At 41.9% G+C, this 13,980-nt stretch overlaps 1 protein-coding gene across 2 annotated transcripts in view; it reads right to left on the reverse strand.

Moving 5' to 3' along the window:
• TSPAN5 (tetraspanin 5) overlaps nt 1-13,980 on the reverse strand; it is an 85,735-nt gene that overhangs the window by 11,408 nt on the left and 60,347 nt on the right. For both annotated transcript variants that reach the window (XM_084519399.1, XM_084519398.1), the window contains 6 exons: nt 13,741-13,887; nt 12,256-12,426; nt 10,283-10,408; nt 7,173-7,220; nt 6,934-7,050; nt 64-6,365 (listed from right to left, as the gene is read on the reverse strand). In XM_084519399.1, the coding sequence (XP_084375525.1) occupies nt 6,300-6,365; nt 6,934-7,050; nt 7,173-7,220; nt 10,283-10,408; nt 12,256-12,426; nt 13,741-13,887 (675 nt within the window). In that variant the 3' untranslated portion in view covers nt 64-6,299. The remainder of the gene's footprint in view (nt 1-63; nt 6,366-6,933; nt 7,051-7,172; nt 7,221-10,282; nt 10,409-12,255; nt 12,427-13,740; nt 13,888-13,980) is intronic.

A 13,980-nucleotide genomic window follows, 5' to 3' on the forward strand; every position in this document is an offset into this window, starting at 1 on the left:
AGCAAGACAGTATCATTCAGATCTGCTGCTTTTTCTTTTCGTCCTCAAGATTTGCATACTCACCAGACTGGCAATACTTCGACAGTGGTCAAAAACATAGCAAGGGCAGGCCTCTGCCCACAACAGCACGAGGAAGGAGCATTTGCAGGGGGGCAGCACGTAGCCTGTCACAACCAGAAGCTATCAAAGGAGCGATGATTGTGATCGCTTGGCCCAATTCCCCCTGACCGCCTGATCACACCAGATCAATCAAAGACAAGCAGGTTGCTGGCCCGTTTGCTCAGAAATTTCTGTTTCTCAGTGAAACCTCCTGATCAAGCCAGGTGCTGCAAGTGCTGCTCAAAGGCAAACTTTGCACCATGGGAAGAAAAGTGATAACCACGGTGGGTGAAATCAAACCAGGGCACCGACCTCCCAAGAGCATTTGAAAACTCCTTGCAAGAGGTTCTGCCAATTGTTTTTCAAAGCGTCCAATGCCAACTATGCTTACTATTTACTGCAAAATAACGCAGATTGATGAAATACTGTATTTTAGAAATACTAAACTGGATTAGCTTGCCCTATGGTTTTGGAAATACTAAAAAACGGCTTCCTCCTCCTCTGTCTAAACAAGCACAAGACATCATTACACATGTTTACCTGTGTAAAGCAGTAAGTCAGCTCTCAATATTTCTGTTTAAGGACATGTTACACTCTAAAAGTTAAATTCCCACCTCCCCTTATAAAAGTTTAATTAAATCGTGACAAATTGTTATATCCCCCTTTGTGCTGCTCCCTGCAAAGAACATGCCAGGGTCACTAAAACGATTACGGCGAGAGCTCCAACAGCTGTACTAACCAGCAGCCACAGCAGCTTGAGGAACACCGGCGACCTGTCAGAAACAAACAGAGCACATTTGTTAGCCAGACTTCAACAACAGCTGACAGCAGACGTGGGATTTTCTCACATGTGGACGTGCTGTTGACGTATTAGCTTATTACTCATTTAAAGGCAGCCGCTGGCAGCATGAAAATGTGCTTTGTGGCTGCCTTAGAACACAGCTCCCACATTGCATATGTGAGACTTGGGGATTTATTTCCCGTTAGTTTTTGGGAGGGAAGAGGGTGGCTTCTTCCAGAGGAGTTTTACCTGAGCATATCTTTGTATCTTCAATGTTGAGTGCCACATCAAGAGTACACATTCACAGCATCATATTTCACGGAATTTTATTTATAAAATTGTAATTATCTAACAAATTGCATATAAAATGATTTACTTCAAGTAAATACAGAATACTGCACAACTATTAAAACTATCGTATTGTCCATCATAAGTGTATTAAAACATTCCTAAAAAATGCATCTATTAAAAAACAAAAACCCAAGAACACAAGTAGCATGATCAAGACCACTTTCAATAGCTTAAAATGAATTACCAGGAAGTTGCAACAACCTCCCAAGTATACTCCAGTTACATCCATTGAGATCAGCATGTGATACAATACCACAGTCTAATGCTAAAGATGACAAGTAATACATATGCACCTGATCTATGCTTTTCTCCTAGACTGAAGATAACCAGTCTGAAATCAGATAACTAAAGCTCGAGTCAAACTCTACTGGGCATGCAGTTCTGTTATAGCAATACTTTCAATCGGTAGGTGTAGTTGGCTTTTACAATCAATTTTACAACCGATAAAAAAGGAACACAAGAGAATACATTCGTATAAAAAGGAATGATACACAAAGGGTAAATATCGACACCTTATGCCCTGGGGTGAACCAAGCAGAGAGACACAGCTGGAACCGATCTGGAACATCCTTATCAGAGATGGGTCCGAGTCCCAAAGCCCAAACCCCAGTCTCCCCAGAGCTCAAGGTAGCAGCAGGTCTGTCCCTGCTAGGTGCACAGTGTGAACATGAACATACGTACAGATGGAGCTTTTTGTTACCAGATTTGCATTGCCAAACACAAAGGACAGCTAGCCATGCTGCATGGCTGAGCACCTGCCTGATGCACGCTAGCAGTCACAACCCTTATTTTTATACTGCATGTTAAGGGAGAACGATTATTGGTTCTGCAAGTGGCAAAAATCAGTAGGTAGTGGATCAAACAAGGTAGATTCGTTCTGTTTGCATTAGAGAGTTTTATGACCAATTACAGATATCCCAAAAGGCTTCAGAGAGGGAGAAAAAGATAAAATAGGAGAGAGGAACTGGAACCTTCACCAGTGTCTGACACACGCCGAGATCCCACCTGTGGCCACCACCACACACCCAGATGGCACTCGTGCAGCAGGAGAGGGAGTTATGAACTTCTCTTGCAACCAAGACTGTTAAAATCAGGATGGATTTTACCAAGGGCATCTCTACAAAACGTCCAGGACAGAAGCAGTTCGTATAGCACCATGCTTTAGTCCTTTTAGTGATGCTGACCTCCCAGAACTGCCCCTCCAGTTCCCAGTCTGATGCTGTTCTCCCAGTTCCAAGCAGCAGAGGAAAATAAGAAAAGAAAAAAAAAAAAAAGCCAATGGAGGTTTGCTAGGGGTTGTACCTTCCCCAGGGCCTGCTGCAAGGCGGCTCGGAGGCACTAGGTGGCACTCCGGGGCCAGGTGAACGAGGCCTGGTGGCCCCTGGCTCCCACCGCCCAGGTTTGGCGGGTGGATGCCGTGCTTGCCGGGATGAAAAAAGCAGTCATGTGCAAGAATCATTTCACCTGCATGCTACTATTTACATTTCCAAGACTATTTACACACCAGGACTACGATGAACACCTCTCTCTCTCTCAGGGGAGAGAAGGCTTCCAGGACAGAGCACACTTAAGCAACGCCTCCACAGCCTCAAACTCTAAGGGGCACTACCAAAAGTATGGGTTTTGAAGCAAAAAGATCTCAACTGCTACAGAAACAGACACACGCACACACAGACAAATCAAACATTTGTCCATTAAGCTATATATATATATAAAAAAAGAAGCAGCAAACAAAGGCTTGTGAGTACGGAGAGCATTTAGAAAGCAGCAGAGGAGGAACAAGGACCGGGATGCCCTCTGACAGGAAAATGGCTTTAAAACTGGGGCTGAAGGGATCAGACCTCCCGACAGCAACACTGCCATCACGGACAGACTGCCCAGCAAAGGGGTTTCGTGCTCCACAAAGGGCCACAAGCCTGGCAACAAATTTCTGAACAACCACCGCACGTTAAGGATGGTGACGCTGACCTCCACATCAGGCAAGCTAGAAACTGCCAGAAAGCCATACTGCCTACCGTACCTTATTGCTCTGGAAAATAAGCCCGTGTAGCCAGCGGTTGTGCTCTAGTTGTGCTCACCTGAACGTTTTGCAAGGTTTTCTGGAAGAAAGCTTGATCGGTTTTGGTAGGCTCTGACAATTACAGATGGGATTTCCAAGGCCTCCCGCAAGCTTTCCGAACTGGACGCCTAAGCTGTAAGTAGATCGGGCATTGTCAGGACATCTTACCCGATCCGTAGACAAAAATGTGGCATTTAAATGTGCAACATAGGCAGCTAATCCTGAACATTCAGTGTGCATCCATCAAGCAACTGCAAAAATGAGAAAAAATAAGACCATCTCTCAGGAGTTATGGGGGGGGGGGTTTCAGCATCTGCAGCAATAAAGACAAGGTCTAGAAAAATACCTTATTTAGTGGTTTTTATTAAGAACAGTCACTCTGGGACTCAGCAGAAATGCTGCACATCTGCGTGTACACATGCAAGCAGTGAGAACAAGACTTGCTCACCTCAGATCGTTTTTACCTTCCTATCAGCCTGACACTGCCAAGGGCACGCCGAGCAGACCGGACCTCGGAGGAGAGCGTGACAAGTCAGAAGGCCAATACAGTACAACTGCAGAAATTCAAGTAGAGGAATGGAAGTTGTCTTCAGAAGCTCACAGCAGCAACAGCAGTACTCAAGATCAGTGGCAACAAGGAATGTTTCTGTAATGCAGACTTTTTTTTTTTTTTTTTTTTTTCTTTTCTCCACAGCAAAGTGCTGGGTCACAACCAAGGCTCTTGGGTGGAGGAGTTACTTCCTGAACCACGTTTCCCTGATTTCTCCCCACACCATTTCATTACAGTGCAGCAACCTAAGTGCTGATGACCTGTCTGTCCTGCTGCTATCAGGCAAAATGGTGTGTCCCTTTGTGGGAAATGAACACCAGTAACTCCTCAAGATGAGGAGCGCTAAGAAAAACGTAACACTGCGGTGAGGTGGAACCAACTTTATTAAGGACAGTGAATTATAATTGCTTTCAAAGGCTTTTAAAAATGCTCTGAGTCACGGCTGGCCTTTAACAGCAGATACCATAGGATACGGAGGCTGCCTGATTCAGAGCCAGTCAGTGGGAGTTAACCAGAAGAGGATGAGGTAATGCTCAAAGACAGGAGGGCAACAGGACTATCTGTGGCATCTGTGGAACAGTGTGCCCACCTTTGGACGGGGATAAAACACAGCCGACTAAAGCACAGAAAGGCAAAATGTGCAAGGGTACATATACTCACACGTTTAAGAGTCATGGGGCCAGAAAGGACCTCAACAGGTCATCAGACCAGACTCCTATCCATCCCCCACAACAGGGAAGCTTTGAAAACAACGCATTCATCTCTTCTACTTCACGTACTCGTTAGGAAACTCATCTCAAAGATGCTAAGCTCTTACAGTGAGGTCCTACACACCACCCTTGGTCGCTGTTTTAACAAAGCAGGAGCCAAAAGCTCATCGCTTTTAGGACCGGTTCTGCATATACTGAGAAGGGTCATATAACAAGCTAAATTTATACAAAGTGCAATGAAACTACCCAAGCCATGGTTAGGTTCGGAAATTAACTATTATTTGTGAAGAACAATGAATCAAACTGGATGGAGTCTGATCTAATTCTTCTGCTATTTGTGCTTTATTCCAAATTCTACTCTTTTTTCGACTCAAAAGAGTCTGTGTCTTGGCTGATCCTAATATACACTTCGATATTAAAACTTTTATTCCATTGCTTCAAGAAAGCTTTTTGTTGCATTTAGAGCAACAAATGGAGACATCTCTATAGCAAGGACTTGTTTTCTGAAGGTATAGATTTACTTCTGGCAAAAGCTTTTCTGTCCAACTTCCAAGGGAATGGGATATGATCTTTCCATAATCACATGCATTTACCAATAAATAAGTTTGGGTTAGACTGTATTAAAACATATGCACAGATTTAAAGCACTGGAGTGTCACAGGTACTTACTCCACAGCTCATGCAAGAAAAAAGAATTGAAGGAAAAAAAAGAAAAAGAGAGAAAGACCAAAGCCTCAGATAGGAACAGACCAAGGAATTATCTTAAAAGAAGTTTTGCACAAGTATTTCAAAGCACTAATATTAGTGAGATCCCTAAATACATTAGGTTGCACTAAATTCCAGAGAAACAAAAAATTTAGCCAGATACATATGCTTTGATTTTTTTAAGTTAATATATAATTCATTCTTTGTATAATATTATTCACTTGGACCCAACATCCACACTGCTTTCATACATTTATACAGTTATATCCCATTCTTGCCTTAAGAAACTGATGTCCTAAAGTATGGCAGCAACCAAAGGATCTACAACCTTTGTTCGTCAAATATAAAACTCCTTTCCTTTCATACAAGGGTGTAGAAAGGAAAAAAGATGTTGATAAAATTAGACAGTCCTCCCTGTGAGCTTGCCGATTCCAACATCAAAGTACAACAGGGAAATGGTTGTAAGCTTGTGTAAAAAAAAAAAAATTCCTTAGTTTTAAAAACGTTTTCATATACTGTACAATAGATGCATAGAAAGTTGCTTCCTGCTTGATGGGTTTAGGCCTGTAGCTATGTTTAGCTGTGAAAACAAGAAGATTGCTCCTTTACAGAGTGGTGAGGAGAGAGACCATCTTGGGAATATTTGGCAGCTATCGTAGAGCTCATGACATGAAGAATAAACAGCATATCCACAGACTACAATGATGCAACTCTGTCCCACTGAATACACCAATTTTTAAAAAGTGTCCACTTGTTACTCAGGATCAAGAATACAGTAGAGATTCACGGCTCAACAGCTTTCAAACTGGTGGTTTAAAACAAAAAAATTGTCAGTGAGCAGCAGATTTTAAAGAGCCCACTCTTCTCTCCCCCACCCCAAAGAAACACGAGTTCACTGCAACATCAGGAACTTAGGCTTGAGACTATGTGGGAGAGAAGGCTTCCCTGTCACCCATGTCCATACAGCTTGGTGTCGGAGCGACACACTGGAGGTTTCAGAGGGTTTCGGTTGTCCAGTGTCTTGTTGTGGTTACTTCAGCAGTTTTACCAGCTGGCTCTGACAGCCTCAATGTCACTAACCAAATTCTGGGCTAAGCATATCCCAAATATCTGGAAGAGACAACAGTTCATTCATTTGGAGCACTGGATAACTCTTTTCACATAGGCAAACTCCTTAGGTTATACAGAACTTTGATATGAAAAGAAGCAATCAAGTTAGACATCAACAGCGTTGGCAGAGGAAAGCATCGAAAAACTCCTGTAAACCTAGTATGGTATTTATAGTGTCACTGGGTTCCAGGAAATTGAATAGTTCTAGATTTGCTTTGTAAAAGCAACTGTAAAGGCTTTCCACCATTCTTTTAAGCACCATCAGAACCTGTAGGTCTGTAGAGGTTTAAAAATCTCTGCCCAATCTTTAAAACAGTGTTAATTTTGACCCATGAGCAGTTGAAAAGAAAAACAAATCCGTCTCTACTGATAAAAATGAAACACCCTTAAACACAAAAAAAGCCTCATGCATTTAACACACCTCACTAAAAATCTACAGACTTTATATTTTCAAGTGAAACTCATGCTGTGTTTCCATTTCTCATATACAGTCCCATCCCCAGCCCCTGTATGTTTTATCTCACTGCTTTTCTTCCACATAATTCATTGCAGCAAACACGATATTTACCTGCAGTAATGCTATCCCTATGAATATGCCAGCAACTATGGTAAGATTGTCCTGCAACCATTTCTCAAACTGAGGGACGCAGCCTTTAGTGTAGATAACAATCTGCTGATCAACTTCCTGCCAAGGAGAAGGAAGAAAACAGAGGTCATTATATTCAATTAGCCCATCAATAGAATAAGCTGCTCTTGCAAGAAGGATTCAGATCTTTAGGATAACACATTTAAAAAAAAAATGCTTACTGGTTTTTGCCTTGCGTCGTAGCCACACTGAGTATTAATAACATCTTCCTAGGAGAGAGAGACAGAGGAGAGGCCAATGAGTGAAATGTCTCCAAAACCTCCCGTCCCAGTTCTCCAGAGCTGGTTCTGTATGTAGTAAGACAATCACCCTATTTCAGTCACCATACTACTTTTGAAAACCACCTTCCCTCTTCCATTTAGTGCTGTTCATTATTCACAACAAACAAAAGCACATAATCAATAATTATTTTCATTCCTCAGAGCTTCACACTTGGAAAACCAGCCCTCCACCTGGATAAAGTCCACATTCCAAATGCAAGCATTCAGAAGTCAAAGTAAAGGGATTAGGAAGCACCTATTTTAAGCAAAACAACTTGCCACTGAAAAGGTTTTGTTTGTACTGAAAATACACCGAGACTACTGTTAATTTTTTTTAGGGTTCAGTCTGTCTGGCATGAAGAGGTGAGAAGGGACAACTCGGTTTGCAGAAGCTGCAAGCTCTTACAGGGAATGCCTGCAGAAATACATACAGTACCTACCTCCTTTCCAGAAACTCCAGAAACTATTGAGGAAAAAGACAATATGGGGTAACGTTTTCCTACTGCTCATTCTTTCTTACGGGAGCTTGATACCATTGGGGAGGGAGATTATTCCTACTGCCTCTGCTTTAGCACTCCCCAAGCGCAGAAAATTAAACAGGCTAGGACAGACTTTTTCTAGTGAACAAGTGCTACTTAGCAGAAGCTGAAGTTTACTCCGTATACACAGTTATTTTGAGGCAATAAAATGAAGCAACTACCTTCAGTGTCAGCTCCAATGGCAGCAAATATTAAGTTACTGGATCACATCATCATAATGAGCAGAAGGACCTACTCAAGGAAGTCAGAAAATCAGCCAGTCTTAGCTTTTTCCATATGGCTGCTATTTAAAATCTATGTCTCTCCTGGCTGTGTTTCTCACTTCCCCCAATTTGATTAAATTGTGACGTTCAGTACACCTAGATATCTTCTCCTATCGGCAGCTAAGCTCCTCTGCGTCTTTTCCCACTTTGCAGAAGTACATCAACAGGTTGCCCAAGCTGGATTCCCTCAGTGGATCTCTAAGATTCGAGTAATTTTTATCTTTTAATGAGGTGACTGCTTCTATTCCGGGGCTTAGAAAAGCATAGCGCCACGTGCTTCAAGCATGTAAAAGCAGGTAAGATTACAACAGAGGGATTCCAAGCTTTCTTTTTTTTGTGCTGAATGCCTACTTGTTTTATTACCAATGTCTTTTGTCTTTAACCTCAGGACTGGTTACCTGAAAGAAAGCATGAAGAAAGAAATGGAAATAAGCCAACTTTTCTAGGCCTTGCCTGCAGAAAAAATCAGAACCTTTCAACTCATTAAACTACAAAGCAAACTAAAGGAGTCTAAATTGGTTTAGCTTAAACTTTTTGCTTCCTTTTTGAAGCTGAACTAAATGCTAAAACAAAGTTCTGCTCAAGAAAGCATCCACGTAATTTTTTGTGTCAGTCCAACACTGCACTGTAATTTCTAAAAGGGACGATTCTGCTTTCCCGTGGAGTGAACCTGCACATATCACTGCCTTTGAACCTGTCACAGATTAGTTTCATTTATATCCATTACATGCATGAGTCTAATATGGACGGGGTCTTTATTTTGAAGGCAACTAAGTATGCTGCTTCCATACAATGAATAAGAATGAGGCTTATCTTTAATTTTCTGGTTACTGCATCACCCCCTAAGAAAAAACATAGCAAAAGGGAGAGGGAACTTTAGCATGGACTGTGTATTTATAGGATTACCTTGTAGTGCTGTCACTGGCTTGGTTTTATAACAACTGTATTTTTAAAACTGGGTTGTGATGACCTCTCAACGTGGGTAGGCAGACAGGCAAACACGGGGGGGAAATCCTAAGCATAATGTAAGGCTTGAGCCTAACATACTTTCCATTTCATGTTAAGACTTTCTTAAAAGACATGACAATATTTGTGAGGAAGATTCAAACTAGTGTGAAGACACGTTCCCTGCAGAGGAAGCAGAATGCAGCTTGTGCAAATGGAGAGGAGGAGGAGGAGGGCAGCAGTAGTGACTGGATGCCAGAGCTGCAATTGCGTTGCATTCGCAAGGCAGGAAGCACCTGAGCTGCCTGTTGGCAACTTGCCTGATCCTAGTCAGTGCTCCGGATCAGACATTCAAGGAACGAGAAGTCACTCCAGGTAGAGAAAAAGCCAGAGCTGAGCTACCAGATAATACAAGCACTCGCAGGCTGCTTTTTTTAAACTCCATGAAAGTCAAATGTATGCAGTGTTAGCCACGTAACAGTCTCAGTGCACACACCCATCCCTGTTCCAAGCTTTTCACTGTCAGTGAACTGCTTCCCTGAGCTCCCAATCATGTCTGTACTAGTAACATATGGCTCCAGCATTTTCTGCTTGATGATCCAGAACTATTTAAAAAGGATGTGAAAATTTACCAGAAAAGCCGCTCCCTCAAACAACTTCTGACCTTTCAAGTCTGATCTCGGGTGACTGTAGGACAAGCAGTAATTTTAAAGGGAGAAAAAGAGTAAAAATATTTCTGTGATCATCTCAAGATCATAATGAAAACATATTCCAGTTCTTCAGAGCACAGGCTGTCATTTATCATTGCACCTAGAGCAAACCAGGCCAACCTGACTGCAGCCTCTGGACACTCCATTAAATAATGAGTAATACCTGCTTCAGAGTGCCTTAGAGTTTCTGTTCTTTAAGGCAGCAAATGAAATATCCTGATGATACTCGGTTGAAAGCTCATATCCTTCAACTCATTATGGGCTTCTGCTTTTTGTATGTGCTAAAATTGATATGTATGTTCAGCCAAGCTCGTGGTTCTCTCATTCTAATGAAAAGCAGCAAACATGAAAAGCGTACAATGAAGGCTCAAGTTAGATCAGGATTTTTGCTGACTGCAGAAAATTAACAGTTAGTCTGAGCTTCAAGTATGGGACAAAAAAAAAAAAAAAAAAGAGTGGTGGGAAAGTTAAGATCATGCATGACTTCCAGAAAACTTTGTACAGTGCTTTAAAATTGGAACAGCAGCCCCATTCTACCCTCTTGACTGACTTACAGCAGGATCCTTAGTGCAGCAAGAGAATGGCACACCACAGCGCTCGCGACTTGCATTGGAATCTGTGCAATTGAAGTAAATATTAAGGTTCCAGTCATCAGCTCCAAAAGCCCCACAGCACTGCCACTAGAAGAAAAGAAAGGAAAGCTTCTTGACTTTCAGTATAAGCAAGTTTCAGCATTAATAATTATCGTTGTCAGTTTTCCCCTAGTTTTCTATAAAGAATCGGAGATTCCTTCTTGTTTCATCAGAGCTGTCTTTTTTTAAAGACCATTTCCAACCTTTAAGTTGTTCCAAAATTACCATGGGGTTAAAGTTGTGTTCATACCCTGCAGTGCTGCTCTTTGGGGAGAAAAGCATGGAACAAGCTGATAAGCCTAAAAGCTCCCAGTTGCAGAGTCCTACACGCTCAGGCCCAGGGACAGCACAGCCACGAGTGTGATGTTCTGCCCAGTCTGATGGGCCCTGGGTTCTCAGCAAAACCAGTCAGCACCAAGTGCTCCATTTGCCAGTTTGGAGCAACCTTCGTCAGGCCATCCACGAGACAGCACGAATTCAGTGTTTGCTGCACATCACAGATTATGCAAGTAACACCTTGTTGTGGTTTAACCCAGCAGGAAACTAAACACCACGCAGCCGTTCACTTACTGAAGGTAAGCAGAATCCTTCAAAAAGTGTAAATACCCCAAATGGCAGACTTAGACTTTTGTGAAACATGCTGAACATACAAAGAAGGGACCAGTGGAGCACTGACAGTTTACAGCACTCAAGAATCTAGTGCATTTAACCCATCTATGCCAGGTAAATAATAATAAAAATAGTTAATAAATCAAGCTAACTGCACTTTCAAGGGTTGGAATGGAAATTCTCTCTCTGTGGATGTAACACAGGTCCCTCTAATACCAGAAGCATCTTGTCTTCATCTTATCTCTACTAGCTGAAAAAGTGGCTTGCTCTCCAGACTCACGCAGTTCCCGACTTAAGTGTCAGGAGTGCTAATCCCGTTAGGAGAGCAGGTTTTATCTAGTGCCAGCCTGCTGCAAAATTGGATTGCAGCCTTTTGGTTGCACACGCATGTAGCAGTGCTTTCAGCTTGCGTTCACCTCTGACCTTCTCCAAACCAGAAAATATTTGAACCAGCACAAGGATCCACATCCTGTTACTCAGTCCCTTTCCCCCCAGGGGATATAGAAGCAAACGAAACATCGAATAAATTTATTTGCAGAATAGACAAAAATCAGAGATACAACGATTTCAACCAACACTTAACAGTGTAGCTACACAGGGCCAAATTCAGAGTGAAGTTCACAAACACGCTCCAGAAGGAAGTACTGGAGTGAGAGCGTACTGGCAAAACCACCTGCACAAACATGTGCATCTCTGGCCTCACTCTTCCTTTCCCCCCAGGTGCAGGTGGGGCATCATTTAGAGATTTCTTGCCAGAACTTTGAGTTTCCCACTTCATTAGGCTAGCTGCATTAAGTCTTGGTAAAGAGAAAGAACCTTGTAGATTAACTCAGATCAGCCAAGCACCTCTGCCACTCCGCAGTGTGATGTGTGGCACCTCTCATGTTGCTAAAACACCACCACCATCATCCCAGAACTGAATGCACGTCACCCACCATGACACCTAAAATACCTTTTTAGATACATACAGAATATGCTCCAACAACCTGAACACAAGACTCTGATGGTAGCTACTCCATCTGACACACTGACTCTGAAAAGCTTCATGAGTAAGTCAGCCCAACTCTCCAACTTAAGAGTTTTCAACCAAAACCAACAAATAAGCCACTTCTCACAGGTGCTGTGGGTTATGCACAGGTTCTGTAAATATAACAAGGATTATATATGCTAGAATATTTCTGTTGTTTCTTGAAAAGACCAAACAGATGGGAAGTAAAAAAAAAAAAAAAAAAAAAAAACGTATTTATTTAAAGCAAGCAAGAAAAAATAAACATAGTCCAACTTACATATTCCTGCGTAAAGTCTATGAGGTTTTGCAAATCAATGTCATCTCGGTATGCTCTGATGTTGTTGTTTATAAAGAAATAAAGCTGGTCCTTGATCCAGTCTTTGAAAACAAACGCTAGAACACCAGCAGTGAGCTCCAAGAAGAAAATAATTCCAAGAAACACAGAAAACTATGAAGAAAAAGAAAGAGGTTTGAATTATTTTGCCTTCTGGCCAAAAATTTATTTTTCAAGGCTCCCAATTATATCTGGTGGTAGGGCTTTGTTTCAGTGCAAGCTCAAGCTATTCTGGCACACAATACATTTTAAATTTAAAATACACCATTTTTAATTAGAGCTGTAGTACAGGACTCTTAATTCTATTCTAGCAAATAATAAAAATGCCAATGAATTCAAACTTTGGCACCCAGAGCAGGACATTTCACTGGAATTTCCAAAGAGGCCCAAGGGAGTTCACTGTAAATTTCAACAGAGATGGCCACCTGCCAGGGCTCTCTGAAAACTCATCTTAAATTTCTGTGTAGGCACTCCCATTTTCAAAGGCAAAGAACAAACAATAAAGCCAATGAAATGCTTTCCGAGTGACTTTTTCCTTAGACTTCCTCACTGGTAAAGCTTTGCCTAAGCGGGTAAAGCAAAAAAAAAAAAAAAAAAAAAAAAAAAATGGTAACAGCAGAAATTAATTAATGATTAAGTCAGAGAGGAATGTCTATGGAATGACTCACATCCACATTAAAACCAAATGAGGCTGTGATGATTAATGCAAATGCAATGGATGCCAAAGGCATTACTAATGATCTGCCACTTTCTCTAAGCATCTCCACTGAGCCCACAGTGTTTTAAACAGACAGGGGTCCTCATCTACTGGAAGTCCATCTCTTTTGCAACTGCCTCTTTAAGTTTCTTTTTAATATGCTCTCTGTGTTTGTTCAGATGCATTTTTAATTTCTCCATCAGCTGCCGTATAGGAAGCTATTTCTGGTACAGCAGATGGGTTCATTTTAGGCAAGCTGAGAGAAGCAAGGCAGAAGAAAAAAAAAATGTTACAATAGCTTTTCTTTCCTTTTTTCTTTTTCTTTTTCTTTTTTTTTTTTTAAAGCAAGAGCAAACTAGAACTATCCCAAGCTGCTTTAAAAATGCCTCAAGAATCGTAACTGTCAACCACCTCCTCCTGCAATACAATGAGTTTGTGGGAGCCAAATCAGGCACTTGAAGGCAGTTGTTTCACTGGAACCCTTTTTGTGTATATCAGCAGTTAATGGCTATGAAAACTAATACTGCCCAGGCTGTGCCCAGCTCTGGAGGCTGGGAGAGTGGAGGAAAGAATCATGAATTTATAAGTCTTCAGTTGACATTCAGCAATGAATCAGGGTCACATCCCGCCCCCCAAAAGGCATTTTAAGGCCTTTACACAGCTAAGCAGGAACACAGAAGGTGACTTACGCCGTGTAACCAGTGAATGCCACAGTTGCAAAGGCTACTTACAAATTTGAGAAGGAAGGTGTTTTCTCGCAAAGCTCCAATGCATCCTGCAAACCCCAAAATGAACATAACTCCTCCTACCACGAGGAAGAGCCAAACTGGATCAAAGCCTCCCAGGTCGGTGATGGAGGAGATGTTGGACAGCACTCCCTGGGAAAGAAACAATGCCAAGGTATAACAGATGTCTTCAAACTTTCTGTTGTACAAATTCGGCTTGCGTTTCTCCTTTTTAAAAAGGGAGAG

The sequence above is a fragment of the Aythya ferina genome, assembly GCF_964211825.1.
Source record: "Aythya ferina genome assembly, chromosome: 4".
Lineage (NCBI taxonomy): Eukaryota > Metazoa > Chordata > Aves > Anseriformes > Anatidae > Aythya > Aythya ferina.